Source organism: Cherax quadricarinatus, chromosome 67 (assembly GCF_038502225.1).
Source record: "Cherax quadricarinatus isolate ZL_2023a chromosome 67, ASM3850222v1, whole genome shotgun sequence".
In the NCBI taxonomy this organism is placed as follows: Eukaryota; Metazoa; Arthropoda; class Malacostraca; order Decapoda; family Parastacidae; genus Cherax; species Cherax quadricarinatus.
Genome location: NC_091358.1, coordinates 5,584,925 through 5,604,635, shown reverse-complemented (window position 1 = coordinate 5,604,635; position 19,711 = coordinate 5,584,925). Strand labels below are relative to the sequence as shown.

General features: G+C 36.9%; 2 protein-coding genes across 3 annotated transcripts in view; one reads left to right on the top strand and one right to left on the bottom strand.

Annotated features, from left to right (window-relative positions):
* Nucleotides 1-8,047, top strand: part of LOC138854687 (zinc finger and BTB domain-containing protein 14-like) — a gene marked incomplete in the record, with an annotated part of 48,044 nt that extends 39,997 nt beyond the window's left edge. Inside the window, 1 exon segment of the mRNA XM_070099350.1 lies at nt 2,424-8,047. Coding sequence (XP_069955451.1) covers nt 2,424-2,975 — 552 coding nt within the window.
* Nucleotides 8,048-10,926: 2,879 nt separating this feature from the next.
* LOC128699609 (putative ankyrin repeat protein RF_0381) overlaps nt 10,927-19,711 on the bottom strand; it is a 36,212-nt gene continuing 27,427 nt past the window's right edge. For both annotated transcript variants that reach the window (XM_053792333.2, XM_053792334.2), the window contains exons 4-8: nt 18,986-19,124; nt 17,619-17,821; nt 15,742-15,885; nt 15,402-15,536; nt 10,927-14,957 (exon numbers count right to left, since the gene is read on the bottom strand). In XM_053792333.2, the coding sequence (XP_053648308.1) occupies nt 14,754-14,957; nt 15,402-15,536; nt 15,742-15,885; nt 17,619-17,821; nt 18,986-19,124 (825 nt within the window). In that variant the 3' untranslated portion in view covers nt 10,927-14,753. The remainder of the gene's footprint in view (nt 14,958-15,401; nt 15,537-15,741; nt 15,886-17,618; nt 17,822-18,985; nt 19,125-19,711) is intronic.

Here is a 19,711-nt window from a genome sequence, read left to right as displayed (position 1 = left end):
CCAATCAAAATCATCTCAGTTTCTGTAATATGTCTTCCATTCTATAAAATGAGACCAGGAAAACTAGAATACCATCATAAATACCATACGAAAATACAGTGCAAAGTCGCTGTTTTAAACTAAAAACACTTAGTTTTTTTTTCTCATTACACACTGTGTGCTGCAGGATTTTTTTTTATACTGCGCACACTGACCACATAGACCCATTCTTTCATATGTAGGCCTACCAGCTTTCTCTTGCTAGATTTGAGGGCGCTAGAATTTAGGCGTACTAGTACGTCAAAAACCCTGGTGCGTAAGCCGTACTAGTGCAGCGTCAGAAACCCTGAAAGGGTTAAATAAAAGACTAACCACTCCAAAACTATATCCCCACCTGCTTTTAACATTTCTATCTTTATCCCATCAATCCCAGCTGCTTAGCATCCCTTTCATTCTACTCACTGCCCCATGCACTTCCCCCACACTCACAACTGGTTCTTCCTTACTCCTATAAGATGTTATTCCTCCTTGCCCTATACACGAAATCACAGCTTCCCTATCTTCATCAGCATTTAACAATTCCTCGAAATATTCCCTCCATCCTAGGTAGTAGGTTGGTAGACAGCAACCGCCCAGGGAGGTACTACCGTCCTGCCAAGTGGGTGTAAAACGGAAACCTGTAATTGTTTTACATGATGGTAGGATTGCTGGTGTCTTTTTTCTGTCTCATAAACATGCAAGATTTCAGGTACATCTTGCTACTTCTTCTTACACTTAGATCACACTACACATACATGTACAAGCATATATATACACACCCCTCTGGGTTTTCTTCTATTGTCTTTCTAGTTCTTGTTTATTTCCTGTTATCTCCATGGGGAAGTGGAACAGAATTCTTCCTCCGTAAGCCATGCGTGTTGTAAGAGGTGACTAAAATGCCGGGAGCAAGGGGCTAGTAATCCCTTCTCCTGTATAAATTACTAAATTTAATAAGAGAAACTTTCGTTTTTCTTTTTGGGCCACCCTGCCTCGGTGGGATACGGCCGGTTTGTTGAAAGATGATGATGATGATGATGATGATGATTCCCTCCATCTTCCTGATACCTCTAACTCATCATTTAATAACTCTCCTCTCCTGTTTTTAACTAACAAAACCATTCTTTCCCTAGGCTTTCTCAACTAATTAATCTCACTCCAAACCTTTTTCTTATTTTCAACAAAATTTGTTGATAACATCTCACCCACACTCTCATTTGCTCTCTTTTTTACATTGCTTCACCACTCTTTTAACCTCTCTTTTTCTCTCCATATACTCCTCCCTCCTTGCATCACGTCTACTTTGTAAAAACTTGTCATATGCTAACTTTTTCTCTCTCGTTACTCTCTTTACATCATCATTCCCCAATCACTCTTCTTTCCTACCACACCCACTTTCCTGTAACTACAAACTTCTGCTGAACACTCTAACACTATATTCTTAAACTTACCCCATACATCATCTACCCCATTGCCTGTTTTATCACTAGCCTATTTATCCTCTTAACAGTTGTTTGTCTTACCCATAGGGTATTATTTTATATAATTGTATGATTATCCTTGAGTAGCCTCCCTAGGTCTAGGACTTCTATGATAGGTGTTTTTGACACAGTATTGTTAATATACAGATCTTTCTTTCAACACTCCAGCCGTATCCCACCGAGGGAGGGTGGCCCAAAAGGAAAAAGGAAAGTTTCTCCTTTCACATATAGTAATATATACAGGAGAAGGAGTTACTAGCCCCTTGCTCCTGGCATTTTAGTCACCTCTTACAACACTCATAGCTTACGGAGGAAGAATTCTGTTAATATACAGATTTTTTTTTTTAATAAACCGGCCGTATCCCACCAAGGCAGGGTGGCCCAAAAAGAAAAACGAAAGTTTCTCTTTTTAAATTTAGTAATTTATACAGGAGAAGGGATTACTAGCCTCTTGCGCCTGGCATTTTAGTCGCCTCTTACAACACGCATAGCTTACAGAGGAAGAATTCTGTTCACTTCCCCATAGAGATAAGAGGAAATAAACAAGAACAAGAACTAGTAAGAAAATAGAAGAAAACCCAGAGGGGTGTGTATATATATGCTTGTACAAGTATGTGTAGTGTGACCTAAGTGTAAGTAGAAAGTGTAAGTAGAAGTAGCAAGACATACCTGAAACCTTGCATGATCATGAGATAGAAAAATGAACACCAGCAATCCTACCATTGTGTAAAACAATTACAGGCTTTCATTTTACACTCACTTGGCAGGATGGTAGTACCTCCCTGGGTGGTTGCTGTCTACCAGCCTACTACCTATTAATATACAGATATCTTAACTTTATATTTTCACTTAAATTTCATATAGCATAGACCATTTTTTTTTTTTTTTAATTTTGGCTGCAGATTAAATGCAAAACTATCTTTTCAGGAATTTAAAAGTCAGTCTGGGCTCAGAGATCACATTCGATTGCATACTGGTGAACGACCCTTTGAATGTGAATTCTGCCAGATGAATTTTGCCAGGGCTTCCCATCTTAAACGCCATCGCCGCATGCATACTGGAGAGAAGCCCTTCATGTGTCGCATCTGTGGTAAAGATTTTTCCCGAGGAGACAAGCTGAAGGATCATCTGAGGAGACACGACGCCGAAGACAAGTTGAGTAAAATTCGCAAACAAATATATAATCCAGAAGAGAGTACACAAGAATCTGATTCTGAAACAGGTCAACAAGCTGGTGCTACAGCCCCCTCACAAGTATTAACTGCAAAATCTAGCAACACAACCCCTGACACTGCTTTAATGCCACCTGCCAAGCGGCCCAGGGGACGGCCCCCAAAAAACCCTCAGGCTCACTCTCAGTTTCAACAACAGGCAATGGTTCAGACACCTTCACTGCTTTTGTCACAGAATGAAAGTTACGTGCCTCACATGCTTGGCGTTACTAGCATTGGTGAATGTATTCTTAGACCTATCAATTAAAGGCATTCCCTGAATAGTTTCTGGCATTAAGAGTTTTGTAGATATATCCATCCATATACTGTGTTATAAAGTGGAAAGTGAATACAAGGGCGAGATGCCAAAAGGATGGAGTAAAAGACACGCATGTAAAGCGAGCTCTTATTGTGATGCTTCTCTCAATGTATTCTTTATCAAGTCTTCATGCGTATTGAAACTTTTATCGCAAATAAAAAAGCTTGCTGTGCATGTAATGGACTGTCTTTTAATCCATAAAATGGAAAGGCTATTGTAAGGCTTTTTTTTTTATAAGATTATAAAAATTTAAGTTTAATCTTAGCCTGTAAGGTTTGTTTATATGATAGTCCACAACTTTCATTTGCCTCATTCCAAAATGCGTCTCCATAGGACATGATGTTTCATTTGAACATAAGTAATCATAATTTTCGTAGGTATGTCCAGTGGCATAATGACTGCTTTGTTAAATCTAAATAATTTTTTGTTTTTAACCATTGAACTATGTTAATTGTTTATTGATTTGATAACTGTATAACTTACAGTACTGTACTTCAATATTGGTTTGGGTAAAAATATATTCATTTAATTGTAATATACAATTATGATATTGCAGACTCGTTTGATTGGAAGTTGGTATCAGAGTTAGCTTTGAAAAGCGTTCAGCCCTTGTGGCTTAGCGCTTCTTTTTGATTATAATAATAATAATTTGAAAAGCGTTCAGCTACTTGATTTTGTGTCTTTTTCTAAACTATTTATTTGTGGTTGCTCATCAGTGTAAAAGGTAAGTGATGTGGTAGATATGTTTCATGGTTTGATTTTTCTTTTGAAATTTTAAATGATCTACCCGGCTGTGAATGCAGATTAACATGACAAGGGGAAAAAGCTAACTGAATAACTACTTACGTTTGTCTGTATATTTTATCAGACCTGTTCTTGGCAAAATGTTGTCACAAAAGTTACTCATATTTCAGTGTTAAAATTATATTGGTAATGCTTTCAGGCATTGCTAAGATCATTTTTTAATACTAGGGTGCGAAGAAGGAAACACATTCACTGTCATTCACTCGATAGTTTTCTTACCAGAAAAGTGTGGACATCATGATTTAAATGACTCTGTACTGTAACATCCCCACCTTTCTTTAGTGCTGAGAGTTATGTATATCTTTCTTTCTTTCAACACACCGGCCGTATCCCACCGAGGCAGGGTGGCCCAAAAAGAAAAACAAGAAGTTTCTCTTTCCAAATTTAGTAATTTATACAATAAGGGGTTACTAGCCCCTTGCTCCCAGCATTTTAGTTGCCTCTTACGACACGCATGGCTCACTTGGCAGGACGGTAAGTGTAAAACAAAAGCCTGTAATTGTTTTACATGATGGTAGGATTGATGGTGTCCTTTTTTTCCATTTCATAAACATGCAACATTTCAGGTACATCTTGCTACTTCTACTGACACTTAGGTCACACTACACATACACGTACAAGCATGTGTATACATACCCCTCTGGGTTTTCTTCTATTTTCTTTCTAGTTCTTGTTCTTGTCTATTTCCTCTTATCTCCATGGGGAAGTGGAACAGAATTCTTCCTCCGTAAGCCATGCGTTTCGTAAGAGGCGACTAAATTGCCAGGAACAGTGGGCTAGTAACCCCTTCTCCTGTATAAATTACTAAATTTAAAAAGAGAAACTTTCGTTTTTCTTTTTGGGCCACCCTGCCTCGGTGGGATACGTCCGGTTTGTTGAAAGAAAGAAAGATATATGTATTTTTAATGCCGAGGCAGGGTGACCCAAAAGAGAAGAATGCTTTCACCCTCCTTCACACATAATCACTATCTTTGCAAGGTGTGCAGATACTACGATAGTTCAGATGTCACTCCAAACAGCAAATATCCCAAACCCCTCCTTTAAAGTGCAGGCATTGTACTTCTCACCTCCAGGACTCGGTTCTGGTTAACTGGTTTCCCTGAATCCCTTCACAAAATATTACCCTGCTCACACTCCAACAGCTTGTCAAGTCCCACAAACCCTTCATCTTCACTCACTTAATCGAAGTATTTTTCCTTTTTAATTCCAAGTTTGTGATGATGATGCAAAGGAGATGCTTCCACAAGAGATGGTGAATGTGTTTCTTACTTTGGGTGGCTCTGCCTTGTTAGGAAATGGCCGATGTGTTAAAAAAAAAGTGTGAAGATGCAGTATATACGTAAATGGAGGATATGTATATTGTGGTTAAAGGCAAAATGCTGACTGTTAGGATAATACAAAGACACTTATTGGATAGCTAGTCTTTATTAGACAGACTTTTGCTTGAAGGTTCCTTTTAAAAGCACATCTTTGAATGAAATATCTGTGAAGAGCTTCCTTTGTTATAAGTGTCTTTGTATGTCATACGTATATGATAATGGAAATAAATCATCATAAATTTTTCTGAGTTCAACAAAATAGATTCATTTTAATATCAAGATCTGTTGATATGTCAAAAAATTTGGTGGTAATATTCTCAGTATCAAAATTTCTTCTCTAATCTCTTTGAAGATTGTGCAATAAATATATTGTAGATTATCAGTTATGTAACATACGTATATATATTTATAGGTTAATCATTTTGACATAGAATCCGAGTTAAAATGTCTAGGGAAAACTTTCTATTGCAAGTTCATTTCTATCCACAATTCGACATGCCATTCTTAGTCGTAATGTTACTGGTTGACTGGCAATTTATGACGCATTTGACAATCTTCGTTTTAAAAGAACGAACGAAAGCGTTACCCTTTAAGTGACAGGGATTTAGCTAGTCAGAAAACAGAATGGTGAGCAGCCACCTCTGTAAATACCATGACAAAAGTCACAAATGAAATGAATAATTTATTCCAGATAGTTTGACATGCTGAAGGTATGTTCATGAGGTGAACATATCTTTATTGTACAAGGTATGCTGATAGTAAGGTATATTTTATTGGTTAATTTTTTCTTTGGAATATAAAAAAAATATAGAAACATTACTTTGGCATTTATAAACATTGTATCTTTCATAATTTAAATCAAATATACATGCTAGAAGTAAATGGTATCTCAATCAATAACTAAATTGGTAATGATTACATTGATCTGATAGTGCCTTATTACACAATAATATAGTTAATTTTTATATTGAAAGTGAAGTTGTGAGGTAGGATACATTATCTTGAGGAATAATAACTTAGGATTAGGTAAATAAAAAAAAATGCCTTAGATGAGTTTAACCTCAAGGAAAGTTGGGATGTAGCTCAAGGTGTGGGGAATAACAAGCACTTGAATTAAGAGATTAGTTAACTCATTACTCTTGTAAATTTTGCAGTAAATGTTCACGAGTTATTAAGAATTTAGTGAAAATAAAGGATTTATATAAGTGAACATTTTCAAATACAGTAGGACCCCCGTATCTGCGGGGAGATACATTCCAAGGACCTGCCATGGATACTGAAATCATGGATAGTAGCAAACCCCATATATAAATCCTGTATATACCTATTATAAAGTTTAATTGATAAATTATGCACAATGAGTGGAGAATTATCACTTTTTCACTGATGGGAAGCAGCACTTCACAGCTTCTTTTAGGCTTTGAAGAACTGCCAGCTTCTCTACTTTTGTGCTTGGGGGGCCATTATTATGCAAAATTAAGAGGTATTTTTGAGCCACTGCAAACCGTGGGCAACTGAAACCGTGGATACTGAACCAGTGGATACAGGGGTTCTACTGTATCAGTTAAATTTACCTTCAAGGAAATTACATATTGGCAGAAAATTGCCAAACTCAGATGTTTCATTCAATGCTGTAAACAGAATTCCATATATAAACAACAAGGGCCATATAGTGCCTTGGGATTGGGAAGTAATCAGGTTTGATCCAAGGAAGGACAACAGTTCCATTTCCTTGTATCAAGAGTCCTTCAATATATTTCCCTTGAAGGGATGGGTCACCTGTAGTTCTCCCTCTTCCCCTTCTCTACACCAAAAAAAAAAAATTAATTATAATTATTAAATTTTTAAAAGACTTACTTTGCATCAAAACAAACATGACAAATCTTGTAATAAAGTTGGTAGAGTTACTGATAATACGTTGTGTTAAGGGACATCCTTTCCAGGAACTTTGTCACACTTAACGAAGCTCCTGGAGAACAAAATATTGACATAATTAAATCTCTCATTCGTTTTCTAACATAATGTATCTTGCTGAAATTAATGTAAAATCAAATAACTAACTTAATTATATTTCATTGTTTTTGCCCCATATTCATAACGCACATCTTTATCTGCAGTCTTCATGATAATGCAATGTAAAAAATGTATTTTGATATCTTGAGATTACATTTTCATCGTGGCACTATGTTTTATTATATGATGTAATATGTTACATTTGTTCTTATGTTCATGGATCATTAGTTATACTCTTATAATATCTAACTTGCTATAGTATGCTTTTTTTTTTTTCACTGTAACTGTGATCATCATAGCATCAGCACTTTTCATAATCAAGTATTAGATAGATACATATGCTAAGATACATATATTAAGCTTACTGTATGTACTATGAGGTGTGTATATATACAGAAGTGTGCATGTACACGGAGTGCTTTCAATCCACTTTTAGGGATTAAAGCATTTTTGACTGGTGGTGTACATGTGAAATGCAGCCTTCATGACCCTTGTGTAGCAGATGGGTTTTAAATTTAAGAAACCAACCTTCTACATCTATATTGTAATGTTTCCCATTTGATATCTCGTGTACAGTTGTTGTTAACATTCAGGTAGTGTAAAGAAGAGCTGAGAGCAGCGATGTTGTCTTGTGATCCCAGTTGACTTTTATTTCTCTCCAGATATCATTCCATTCTGATGCTCAGTAACATATAATTTGACTTGTATAAACTTGAGTAAGCTTATGTGTTGTATTAAGTACTGTAGTTTAGTGTCATTTCACTGCAGCCAATATCATTAATGTATCATATTGTTAATCAAAATTTAGGAGGTACTGTACTGTACTGTAGTACAAAAGTCTTCATGTATATTATTAATGCTGAGCTATTAAAATATACGTGCATACAGTACATTTTATTGATGGACTACTAGGGCACCCATTGCCATTATGTGAGAATTCCGATCATTTTAACAGTTCAACATATATTCTGCTGAAATTTGAGATAATGAAAATGTTTGCAAAATCTCCAAAACTTTTGGCCCCTCTTCCATGTACCATCCATCTGTGAGAGGCTAAAGTGAAAACTTTTACAAGAACAATGACCCCCCCTAAAACTGCAAAGACATTATTTTGAGGATGTATTGAATTATTAGACAAGTAAAGAAGCTCTTAAGTGCATGGATCAAGCATCTAAATCAGTGAAATATGTCTAATAGTAAGAGAATAAGTCAGGAAAGGGCATGCACTTTATTTGCAGATCTAAATATATATGTATGACCCTTGTGGGTTTAGCACTTACTTTTCATTGTAATAATAAATGCAGATTTAGAGGTAAAAAACAATGAGCTTTTAGCCTTAAAAACTTTCGTTGCTATTAGAGGTTAGTTTGCTAGGGCTAAAAAAAAAAAAAAATAGTGTTCATCCTTGTAAATTGAGCAGACAGACTGTTGCTCCTGCTGAAGATGGTGAAAAAAAGCACAGTATGAGGATGTTTTGTTGGCAGTGATATGAGTAAGGTATGTATTTATCTGGGCAGGTGTTCACTGCTGAGAAACTGGGTTATTTTGAAAGAGAACACCATTCTGAACCTCACCAATTGAAGAAAAACTAATTGTCTTGCTTTTGAGGACAAAATCACAGCCTCTCCATCAATATCAAATGTATGAAAGTTATATGCGAGATGAAGGTAACAAATTGGTGAGTACAGTAAAGGACTTATTTTTATTGAAATATTACAGCATAAATACTGTATTGATTCATTCTAGCGTGATTATTATATTTTCATGAATCACTACATTGGCGTGAGTCACTCGGTGCCAGGCCTAAGGCTCATTCCTTTGATCAGACACAGAAACTACTCTCGCAGACGGGCTTCCCAATGTTTAATTCAACAAACATGGTGTCTACGTAAGTAAATACTTTTATAACTGTTTTAGGGTCTAACATTTTCATTCCCATGAATTTGATTTTTTCCCTCCAAGAGTTTATGATTCCCACTAAAGATTGCTCCTGTAATATTAGGATTTTCTGTTCCCATCTATAAACGTAGGTATATCGAGATATGCCTGTGTACAGGTCAATAGCAGTCTTTGTAGCTGTTATGAGAGGATGCAAATACGTATATGATAATGATTTCTAAAGATTATGTGAATGCAAAAAGCCCTTGAAGCCAGTCTTTATGAAGGTGCACATTCTTTCCATTCATACAACGATAATTAGCAGCTACTTAAAATAGGTGCCTGGAAGACACCTATTCTCAGTAACTGCAAATTTGTACTGCAAATTTAGCACTTATTTCTTTATAACGAATGGTCTTTCATGGAAGATGTTTTAAAGGCAATGTAGGCTCTGTATGACTCTATGATGTTGAGCATTCTCAGTAAATTAAAAATAATTTCCTAATGATAATATTTATCAGGGCTAGCCTTTATTAGACATTTCACATTAATTTGAGCTTTATAAAATTCAACAGAGGAATACATCTCTGCGATTATAATAAAAGATAAGCTAGGTAATGACAGGTGAGAAATAGACCAGAATGAGGGGCACATGATATAATGCCAAAATGAGCATAACCTGTAAGTCATACAGAACCTGGGGAATAGGATGGTTGAAAGTATTCAGGTTTGACACAAGGATAGGAATTAGTTTGTCATTTGAAGTGCTAAACCCATAGTCATGTAGGGCCTGTGGAATGAGAGGCTCTCATGTTGGATCAATAGCCATTCATTGGCATCAATACACCCTTTTCCCTGTCGATACAACAATCTTGTTTGTTGAGGTCATGTTTCCTGTGAGCCTTGAGATTGAGTTCTTCTTTAGCTTTGGTCTCTCATAACAAAATATCTAGTGACAAATGTTTAGACAGATGTTAAAGTTTTGTTAATGGAATTCTCTCATGTCAGTTAGTGAAAATATAAAGTTTAAAACCTATATGTATTATTATATTATTATTATGGTAGGGGAGCACTAAATCCATTGGGATTGTTAGTGCCTATGGTAGGGGGAGGATGAAAGGCATTCAGGCTTAATTCAGGGAATTGGAACACATCCAATTCCCTAGATCAAGAGCCCCTTGCCAGCATCAAGGAACCTCCCTTGAGCAGTAAACTTATAGAATATGAAATGGCTATTAAGGCTGTAAATGACCTGTTCACTATGTGCCAGGTATATTCAGATTCTGAGTTAGGGATAAACTCTGTATATTCACCATGAAATGCATATCTGTGAATATACCCTCCTGTTTGTCAGAAAATGGCAAACTCTCCTGAAGTGGGTCTTTGTCATGTATTAACCTTTTCAGTGATGAGGCAGCTACTGGCTTAAGAGTTAGGATTTCCTCTCTATTAGCAAAAAAACGAAGTGTGTACATGTTTGATTACAAGTTTGGCATTATGATGTCTTGTATGTTACGAGGTGTGGGTTGTGTTACGCATCTGTGACCTATTTCGAGGTTTCTTCTTCCCTCACAGCCTGGCCACAGACCAGTCTTGTGTGTTAACTGCCTGGTCCACCAGGCTGTGTTGGTGGCCTGCAGTCCCACATAGCCATCACAGCCCAGTTGATCAGCAATTTGCAGATGGCAATCAAAGTCTTCTCTTGGAAATTTCTGTCTTTGTTTTGACAACATGTTGTGATGTGGAGCCATATCTTTCCTTTGGCCTTATTGGTTACCTTGGATCTTCCATCTTTTTCTTGTGATCTTAAAGCAGTTTCACAGCTTCAACTGTTTACATGCTTTATGACTCAAGGCCCGGTATAAGAATGTATAAGAAAAAAAAAATTGGCACTTGGGGCTCTTTATTTTATAAGTAAATATACATATCTTTACTCTGACTGGTGAGAAAAAGTCAAAGTTGCACATTTATATAAAATATTGACAATGTCTTGGACGTTACATAATGAGTGTGAGCACGACCTGGCTGCCTTTCAGGAAGGGGCAGAAACGTTATCACAACACTTTTCTTCCCGGTTCACATCAAGCCAACACTGGAGATGAAACTAGACAAAGTTTAGGCCATCTTGGACTATTATATTAAGTGGAGCACTAAACCCGTAAAGGTTATATAACGCCTGGGTAGAAAGTCGAGAGATCGTCACTGCCAGAAAGCTAGATTTAACGTTTGCTTGCGCAATTAACAAGTTGAATTTATGGTACTGGACAGATAGAAATATTGTCTAGTTTTATCTCCAATTTTTGGATCAGTTGTCAATTGTTCCAGCCATGGTACTATTTTGTGACATTTACTCTTATAGTTTCCTCTCCTGTATAATTTCCACATTAATCAGTTAAGACAATTTAAGTACTGGCCATTAAATCACTGGCCTCTAAAGTCACCTATTTAGCATTTGCAATGATCAGCAGTCACGGTGATGCTAATCTTGCTAGTCAATAAATCAGACCTTCAGTAATTGGCTCAAGCATTAGGCTTGGCTGTCACTCTGGCACTGATTATGTCTGTCTAGTTAGTAGTCTTCAGTGTTACCTTAGTACCCAACACTTGCCTCAGGTATATGAACTGCACTCAAAGAAGACTGTCTTAGGATTAATAACATTGGAAAATTAATAACCCTAATATCCCAAGAAAGTCGAGCAGTTTGGCTTATTTCCATTGGAGTCCTTTTAGGTCCTCAAAGGAGTCTCTCAACAGCTACCTCATAAGTACTGTTGGCTGAGCATGGGTAACAGGTACTGGGAAACATTCCCATACATGTTGCCTTTTTTTACGAACTGAACCTGGGTCCTTTTGGTTGAGCCAAGTACTTTACCATTGAGCTACAGGTCAACTCAGGTACTGGTCTTTTGTCACTGTCATTCAGGTCAATGGTATATTTGTCAGATGGTCTGTTGGTCCTCAGTTGCCTAACATGCACCTTATACCATCTGGCACACCTTACAAGGTGCTGGCAGTGTTCTATTACATAGATATTTCCACTTAAGCCACTGAAATTGAGGCACTTGTCCATATTTGTGTTTTCATTGGTCACTACTAACATCACTTGTCACATAGTCATGCTACAACACACACCTGTCCTAGTCACTTACAAAACATTTGTTATTCATTTACAGTGTGTTAAACACAACTAACACGAGCTTGAGGCACCACGACGGGTACACTCTACTCACAGACTAACTACATGCTAAGAGTCTAAGATCCACTGAGTACATGAGAAGAAGGTGGACTTGTTTGGGCAAGAATGAATGATTTGTGATTCACAGCGAGACGTGACACCTGAGTATTGTTGAGGAATCGGTATAGTGAATATGCCATTAGCAACATGAGGCTTGTGACACATTCACCAGGAGTTTATCATACTGGTATAAAGCAATGACAGTAGGCCTACAAGATATCCTGAGTAAAGCTTAAGAAAGCTATTTTACATAAAAGGCTGGGAGGTCAGCATTAGCTTTGATATACCATATGCAATTAACATAACTTTTAATATGTGAAATCTGCTGAACTTTAATACAGAACTGCAAGCAAAATTATCATACATGAATTCTGTATGACCATAGACTTCACCTTAAGGGAAGCAAGTGTCAAAGTACCACTAATGTCCAGATGAATAAAACTAACATTCATCATTTAATAGTGAAAGTTTTAAGATTTGTTGCACAAGTTGTGAATATACAAAAAAAAAAAAAAAATTCTGACCAGCCTATGTAGCGCTGAATGACCTAGACAGGCTTAGCGCTTATTTGAGAATACAGTATATCATTAATAATCGGACCAGCTTGGCTAGAGGTACATGAAGTAATGACTTCATTTCTCTTCATGTTGCCAAAAAATTACCTTTCTCCAAATCAGAAATGAAATTAAATACATTTTGGTATGTCCTAGACCATTATTGAGATCTGGAATAACTTTAATGGTCCAGGATGGACTGCAATGTCATCCAGTCTTCATCTCTAATTTGTGGGTTCGATGTGAAGTGTGGAAAAAGACACTTAAGTACAGTTCAGAACATTTATTAGAGGAAACATTTTTGCCACTTGTGGCAAAACATTTCCTCGAATAAATGTCCTGAAGTGTACATAAGTGTCTTTCTCCACATCTTGTCGGTATCACCAGACCATTTTTTTAGATGTGAAGTATTCCAGCCGTGATATTCTGACTTATTCTTCTTACCCTTTTCAAGCTTGTATGCAAAATGACTGGGGTGCTACCGTCCTTGTGACCTTAGTTGCCAAATTACAAATTCTCTTCTAAATGCTGCTTCCATATTGACAACACAACTACACCTAGTGTCTTAACTACCAACAAGTCAAAAGTATATTTTCTGCCAGCTAAAAATGGAATTACAGGTAAATTCCATATAAAAGTGGCTACTGTATTTAGTATAATGTCTTTTACACAAGCAAAATTATCTAAATATAGAATACAGTAAGCTTGGCAGTAAATTAGTTTTCATTACCCATTTCATTACTAATAAAATCTGACACACACTGTTTTTGGTGATGCATCAGTCAGACTGTAGGTGATCCACTTTTCTGGCACCCACAAATCTTTTATCAACTCCTAATTTGTAGAATCCCAAAATATCACTATTTGGCACTCCTCTATTTATAAAAAAAAAAAGGGCGAAAAATGTAGTAAACCTTAGCACCTGTTGAACTGTAAGAAATATTCCCCCCCCCCCCCCCCAAGAGAAGCTCAAGGCTATGATTAACTAATGTTGTACTGCTCTCTCTATAGAGTAGAGGAAGACTTTCAGATAACCTGTTCTCCTAGCATCAACATAAATTTGCTACGTATTTACATAAGCCAATTTCTCTACCTACGTTCTATAGGTAAGGTTAATATCAATCAGTTACAAGGAAATGCCAATAAACGCAATAATTCATATAAGCATAACAGAAAATGAGGAGCCACTGAGAGGACCAGATAAGCATGATATAAAGAACCCACTTAAAAATTTTAGCATCAGTCACTTTACAGATGATCTGGAGCCAAAGTAAAATTAAAAAAAAATGTTTGCTTAGGAGGATGGGCTGAAGGTAAACTGCTAACAATGTTTAGGCCCTACAGAAGCTTAGGAAATATGATTTTTTTGTATAATAACTTACTGCATTTGCCTTACAGTAAAATTTTATCTCCTGTAATGTTTTAGTTTTGTAAAGTAAGGCACAAGTAGCGCTGGCAAGTGTGACCCTGAAATCAGCAGTTGTAGCTTAATGTTGAAACTAGGTGATGTACATTACTGTAAACAAGAGAATGCTCTTATGAGAAGTGACAATAATGGTGTGATGCTTGCTGACACGAAAGATTTTAAGGTCGAGACATTCATACATAGCAATAATGAACAAAATATTGATCACAAGTACATTCAGTTGAATGAGAATCCATTATATACACAAATTACATATATACTGACAATTGTGTGAGTGACCATAGCAAGAAAACCTTTGTTCTCTCTGTACTGTATAACCATCTAAGCCGAGACTAATGAATATCTCTGTATGTCCTCGTACATCGGGAGATTATCACATTCACTCTCCATTTTAAAACCTGCTATGATATATTTCATCCATAACAAATATTTACTCATATACATCAGAACTGTTACTAAAGGTTTTTCCTTTGGAAAAAAAAGAAAAGTCCTCTAGGACTAGGAATGACTACTGGTAGGCTCTCCAAGGAGAATATATGATTCTAGTGGTGGAGGAAGACCCAGTTGGGGAGTTCCTGAGTGTATTCTCTTTGGTGTGAGTGAGTTGCGGACAGTGCGCCAGCAGAGTGAAGCAAGCGTCGCTGGCTGTGTCCAATGGGGCATCATGAGTGTCTTCAACTCTAGGAACACCGGTCCCAGTACCTGACGGAGGAAAAGCATTTCTTAGTGGAGGAGAAATTTACAATATATAAGTGTGATGTACTGTGCTGTATTCTTATATTTTTAACATTTGACTAGTTAAACAGTATTGCATTTTAGGGTTAAAGTCAAGAGCAGGAGAAAGACATTCACCCGCATTTCAGTGTTCAAGTGAAGAGCTGTTTTGGGACATTTTTATTTTTAGATATGTTTAGCCTGGTATTATCTTTATAAAATTAAGTAGGCTTATTACTTTATAAGGCTACACATAGCAGTTGTGTTCATGGAGGCTTCACCAAACAAACAACAAAAAGGCATGAGATGTGAGGGAGGTGGAGAGGTAGCTGGCCAACCCACCAATAGTGCGAAGAATTTGGAGTTTATGGTGTCAATTTAAAATCTCTTCCAAAGCCTTCATCTTGTATAACTTATGTTATTGGCACCTACCTTATAACATCTAGATTGTCTGAACATTGTTCTCAGAACATGCTGATACATTCTTCTGGGGTTGTCCGCCATCATGTGTGAAAGAATCGAGACTGTGTAGGAACAGTTCTCTAATCTGCGGTGTGTGATCACAGCCTGTGTAACAAACGTTGTTTAGTTATTAAATACGTTAAGTTAAAATTATATGACAAAGAATGGTTTCAAGAATCATTTACATTCATTGGATATTGTAAAAATGAAATATTCTCATTTTTTTAATACGTACTGTACTCTGTGATAATTACAACAATCTCAAAAATACACTGGAAAAACATGCATCTACTGGGTAAGCTTCACCTGCCTTAAGGAACCAGGTAAAGATGCTTTGGTCTTTGTCGCTACCATCAGCAGCACCCCACACAGACGCCCCATGATTTAACAAGGTCCGTGTGAGAGGCAAGGAGTCGTCTAGGTACTCTACACTATATGTAAGAAGTGTTCGACCCTACCCAAAAGAGAAATTTAGACAATATTTTAATAAGAAATTTTTATTTCTTGCTGTTAATATAAGCTTAATATATGGTGCATTACTACCACTGAATACTGTATTCTCTGAAAATATGAAATACAGTGGACCCCCGACTTACGATATTAATTCATTCCAGAAGTCTGACCCCTCAAGGAAGGTTCCTTGATGTTGGTGAGGGGCTCTTGATTTAGGAAATTGGATCTGTGCTCCAGTTCCCCGAATTAAGCCTGAATGCCTTCCACATCCCCCCCCCCCAGGCGCTGTATAATCCTCCGGGTTTAGCGCTTCCCCTTGATTATAATAATAATAATCCAGAAGTCTGTTTGGGTGCCGTTACCAAACAAATTTGTTCCCATAAGGAATATTGTAAATTAGATTAGTCCATTTCAGACCCCCAAAAATACACTTACATAATTGTTCGAGTTGGGAGCTGATCGTAAGGCGGGGGTCCACTGTATTGTGTTTGGCCAAAAGAGGGAAAAAGTATGACAGCATAGTGGTATCAATCCTTTTAAATACGCTTAAGACATTCAATTGGAACAATCCAACAAGTAGGCTGGAGATGTTATGTTTGAGATCAATGTATGGTGTGAACTTCATACAAAGAATCTGGAGCATAACAATTAGAAGTTGGAGTGGAGTTATGAGAACAGAGGAAGGGTTGTTAAGGTGGTATGTGCATTTAGAGAAGATGGAGTAAAATAGAATGAGCAAGAGGGTGTATAAATCTAGGGTAGAAAGAAGAATGGATAAGGATAATTCCTGGAAGGGTTAGAGTTAGGATGTAAAGGTGGTTTTTACTGGTAGAGGTTTGAGTATCCAGCAGGTGTGTACGAGCATGTAAAATCTGAGTTCTTAGTTTTTATTGCAGTAATAATAATAATGATGATCTTACTTGATTTTGGAGTCTAGGCAAGGAAATGTTTAAAGAAAGATTCAGGAAAATCAGTTAGCCAGGCTTGATTCCTGGAAGTGAGAAATGCAGTGCCTACATTCTGAAAGAAGACTTGGTGGGTATGTTACAGTTCAGAAAGTCATTTGAACTGCTATATCTGCTCACTTCTGGCATGACAGCTACTGAATGAATGAATGAATATGAATATTTCATTTACTGGTTGCTCTACTTTGGTGGTGGAATATGGATAGTGTGACAAAAAAAACTTTTCTGTACTACAGTAGGTAACAGATTGCTTTCTTCTCAGGACATAGTATTGTACAGGTGAAGAGAGGGATGCAGTGTTGCTAGTGAAGTGCTTCCGATCGAAATGAGTTTAGTGCTTCCTTATCTATATAAAATTTATGATAATTTTCAGGGTATTTGGAGAGCTTTAAAGGAGGGGTTTGGGATATTGGCAGTTTGGAGGGATATGTTGTATATCTTTATATGTAAATGCTTCTAAACTGTTGTATTCTGGGCACTTCTACAAAAACAGTGATTATGTATGAGTGAGGTGAATGTGTTGAATGATGATGAAAGTATTTTCTTTTTGGGTATTTTCTTTCTTTTTGGGTCACCCTGCCTAGGTGGGAGATGGCCGACTTGTTAAAAAAAAAAAAATCTATATTGAGCACGTATACAGTAATATATAAAAAAATAAATTTAAAAAATAGGTTTAGCTCTTCTTTTTGATTATAATAATAATAATTAAAAGAATCGTCTTTTCCATTATAAAGATAACTGTGAACTTGATGATGATTGTTAAGTTTACCTCATTGTTGGCAGCATCGACTTGTGCACCAGCCTGGAGGAGTATGTGAGCGACATATGCAGCCCGGTCATAGAGGCCCTGCCTCAGCAAGTTGCGCACGGAGTGTAGTGGCGTTTCTCCTGCATGATCTTTACAGTTTACATCAGCACCATGCGCCACCAAGGTTCTCAGTGCCTCCACCACACTGCTGCTCCGCACATCACCTGGAATACAAAATTTGTGTAGATCTATACACATTAATATGAAACTTTTTTTTTTTTTTTACCACTAGCCATTTCCCAAGGTATGATGACTGAAAAGAAACATTAATCATACTTCAAGGAAAATGCAAGCATCACAATTAAAATGACCCTCTGAACAGTAACATCCCCAATCATCCTTCAAAGTGCAGGCACTGTACTTCCTACCTCCTGACCTTCATAGATAAAGTTATTTGTCTCCACAGATACCTTAATGCACCACCTACATTTTCATTGCCCACTTCTATGCTTTTTTTTTATGTACATTATTTCCTAAGAATGTCAGCATTAATCAGGTTAAGGCAATAATTAAAGACTTCTAAAACAAAAATGAGCAACATTTGAATCATTATTACAATAATGGGGGAAATGCAAAACCCATAGGGTCATACAGCTCCTGGGGAAGAGGAGGCAATTGGATTTGATCCAAGGAAGGGGAAAATTGGCCCAATTCCTTGGAGCAAGAGCTCTTCAGCATCAAGGTACCTCACTTGAAGGGCTCAAATCTGAAACAAAATTTATTATAGGAAAAGAATTTAGCAGTATACTATTGTATTTGCAGATTCTGATTGTGTGAGGACCTTCAGGAACATAATTTCTGTTAATTCTGGGGTTCACTTGTATATGCTTTTATAAAGTTACAACAACTAAGCATTTTCATTAGTTAAAATACAACAGATTTGGAGCACTCAAGCCAATTCACACAGTAGAATTTGCTGTACGTATATGAAATGAGTTAGGTGTAGACTTGTCGTAAGGAGTACATGAATGGTATACAATACCGACAAGATGAAAATTAGAAACATATGCAACATCTGGGTATCTTTAACGTAGACGTTTCGCCATCCATTGGCTTTATCAGTACAAATTCTAGGACACAGATGAGGTAATCCATCCCTCGGCCTTGTAGTTGGTGTGAAGAGCGGTGCTCTTCACACCATCTCCAAGGCTGAGGGACTGATTACCTCATCTTTGGTATATAGTTCTACTGTCTTCAAATTATGTCCTAGAATTTGTATTGATAAAGCCAATGGATGGCAAAATGTCTACATTAAAGATACCCAGATGCTGCATATGTGTCTAATTTTCATCTTGTTGTAAGGTGGCAGTGACTGAGGGGTAACCTACCCAAGAGGAGAGCATGGAGTGGTGTCTGACCCAGCAAGTTTGGTTCATTCACAGCAGTACTTGACACAACCAGCTTGCTCACCAGGGGCCCAGGCTGTGGCAGCAGACACGCTACATGCAGTGCTGTTGGTGTGAAGTTCTGTGGAGAGATCCCAGCAAGGCACATTAGTCAACATGCATTTATTGTTCATTTGTGTTCCACACTGGCACGAGTACAGAATAGATTATTCTTATTGGCTTTCACAAGTACAATGCTCTTTTCTGGTTTGTTATATCACAAAAATAATTACATTTGTATAGTATGATTTCTGCCATGCAATGATATGAATGACAGTTGTGCATTGGTTTACTGTGACATAATTGCTGTTAATGCAACTATTTATTTATTTATTTATTTATTTAGAAATTTTAGCATACAAACAGAGGTACAAAAAAATACAGGTAAGAGCAGCATGCCAAAGCCACTTATACTATACTTAACTATACTTAAAATATGACCCAATTATTTTTAAATTTATAGGTGCTTCTTGATTTACAATGGGTTATGTTCCAATAAACTCATCTTGAGTAGAATGTAATTTTTTTTAATAATCTGGCCGTTTCCCTCCAAGGCAGGGTGACCCAAAAAGAAAAAAAGAAAAAACTTTCATCGTCACTCAACACTTTCACCATCATCCATACATAATTACTGTCTTTGCAGAGGCAGTCAGATATAACAGCTTAGAT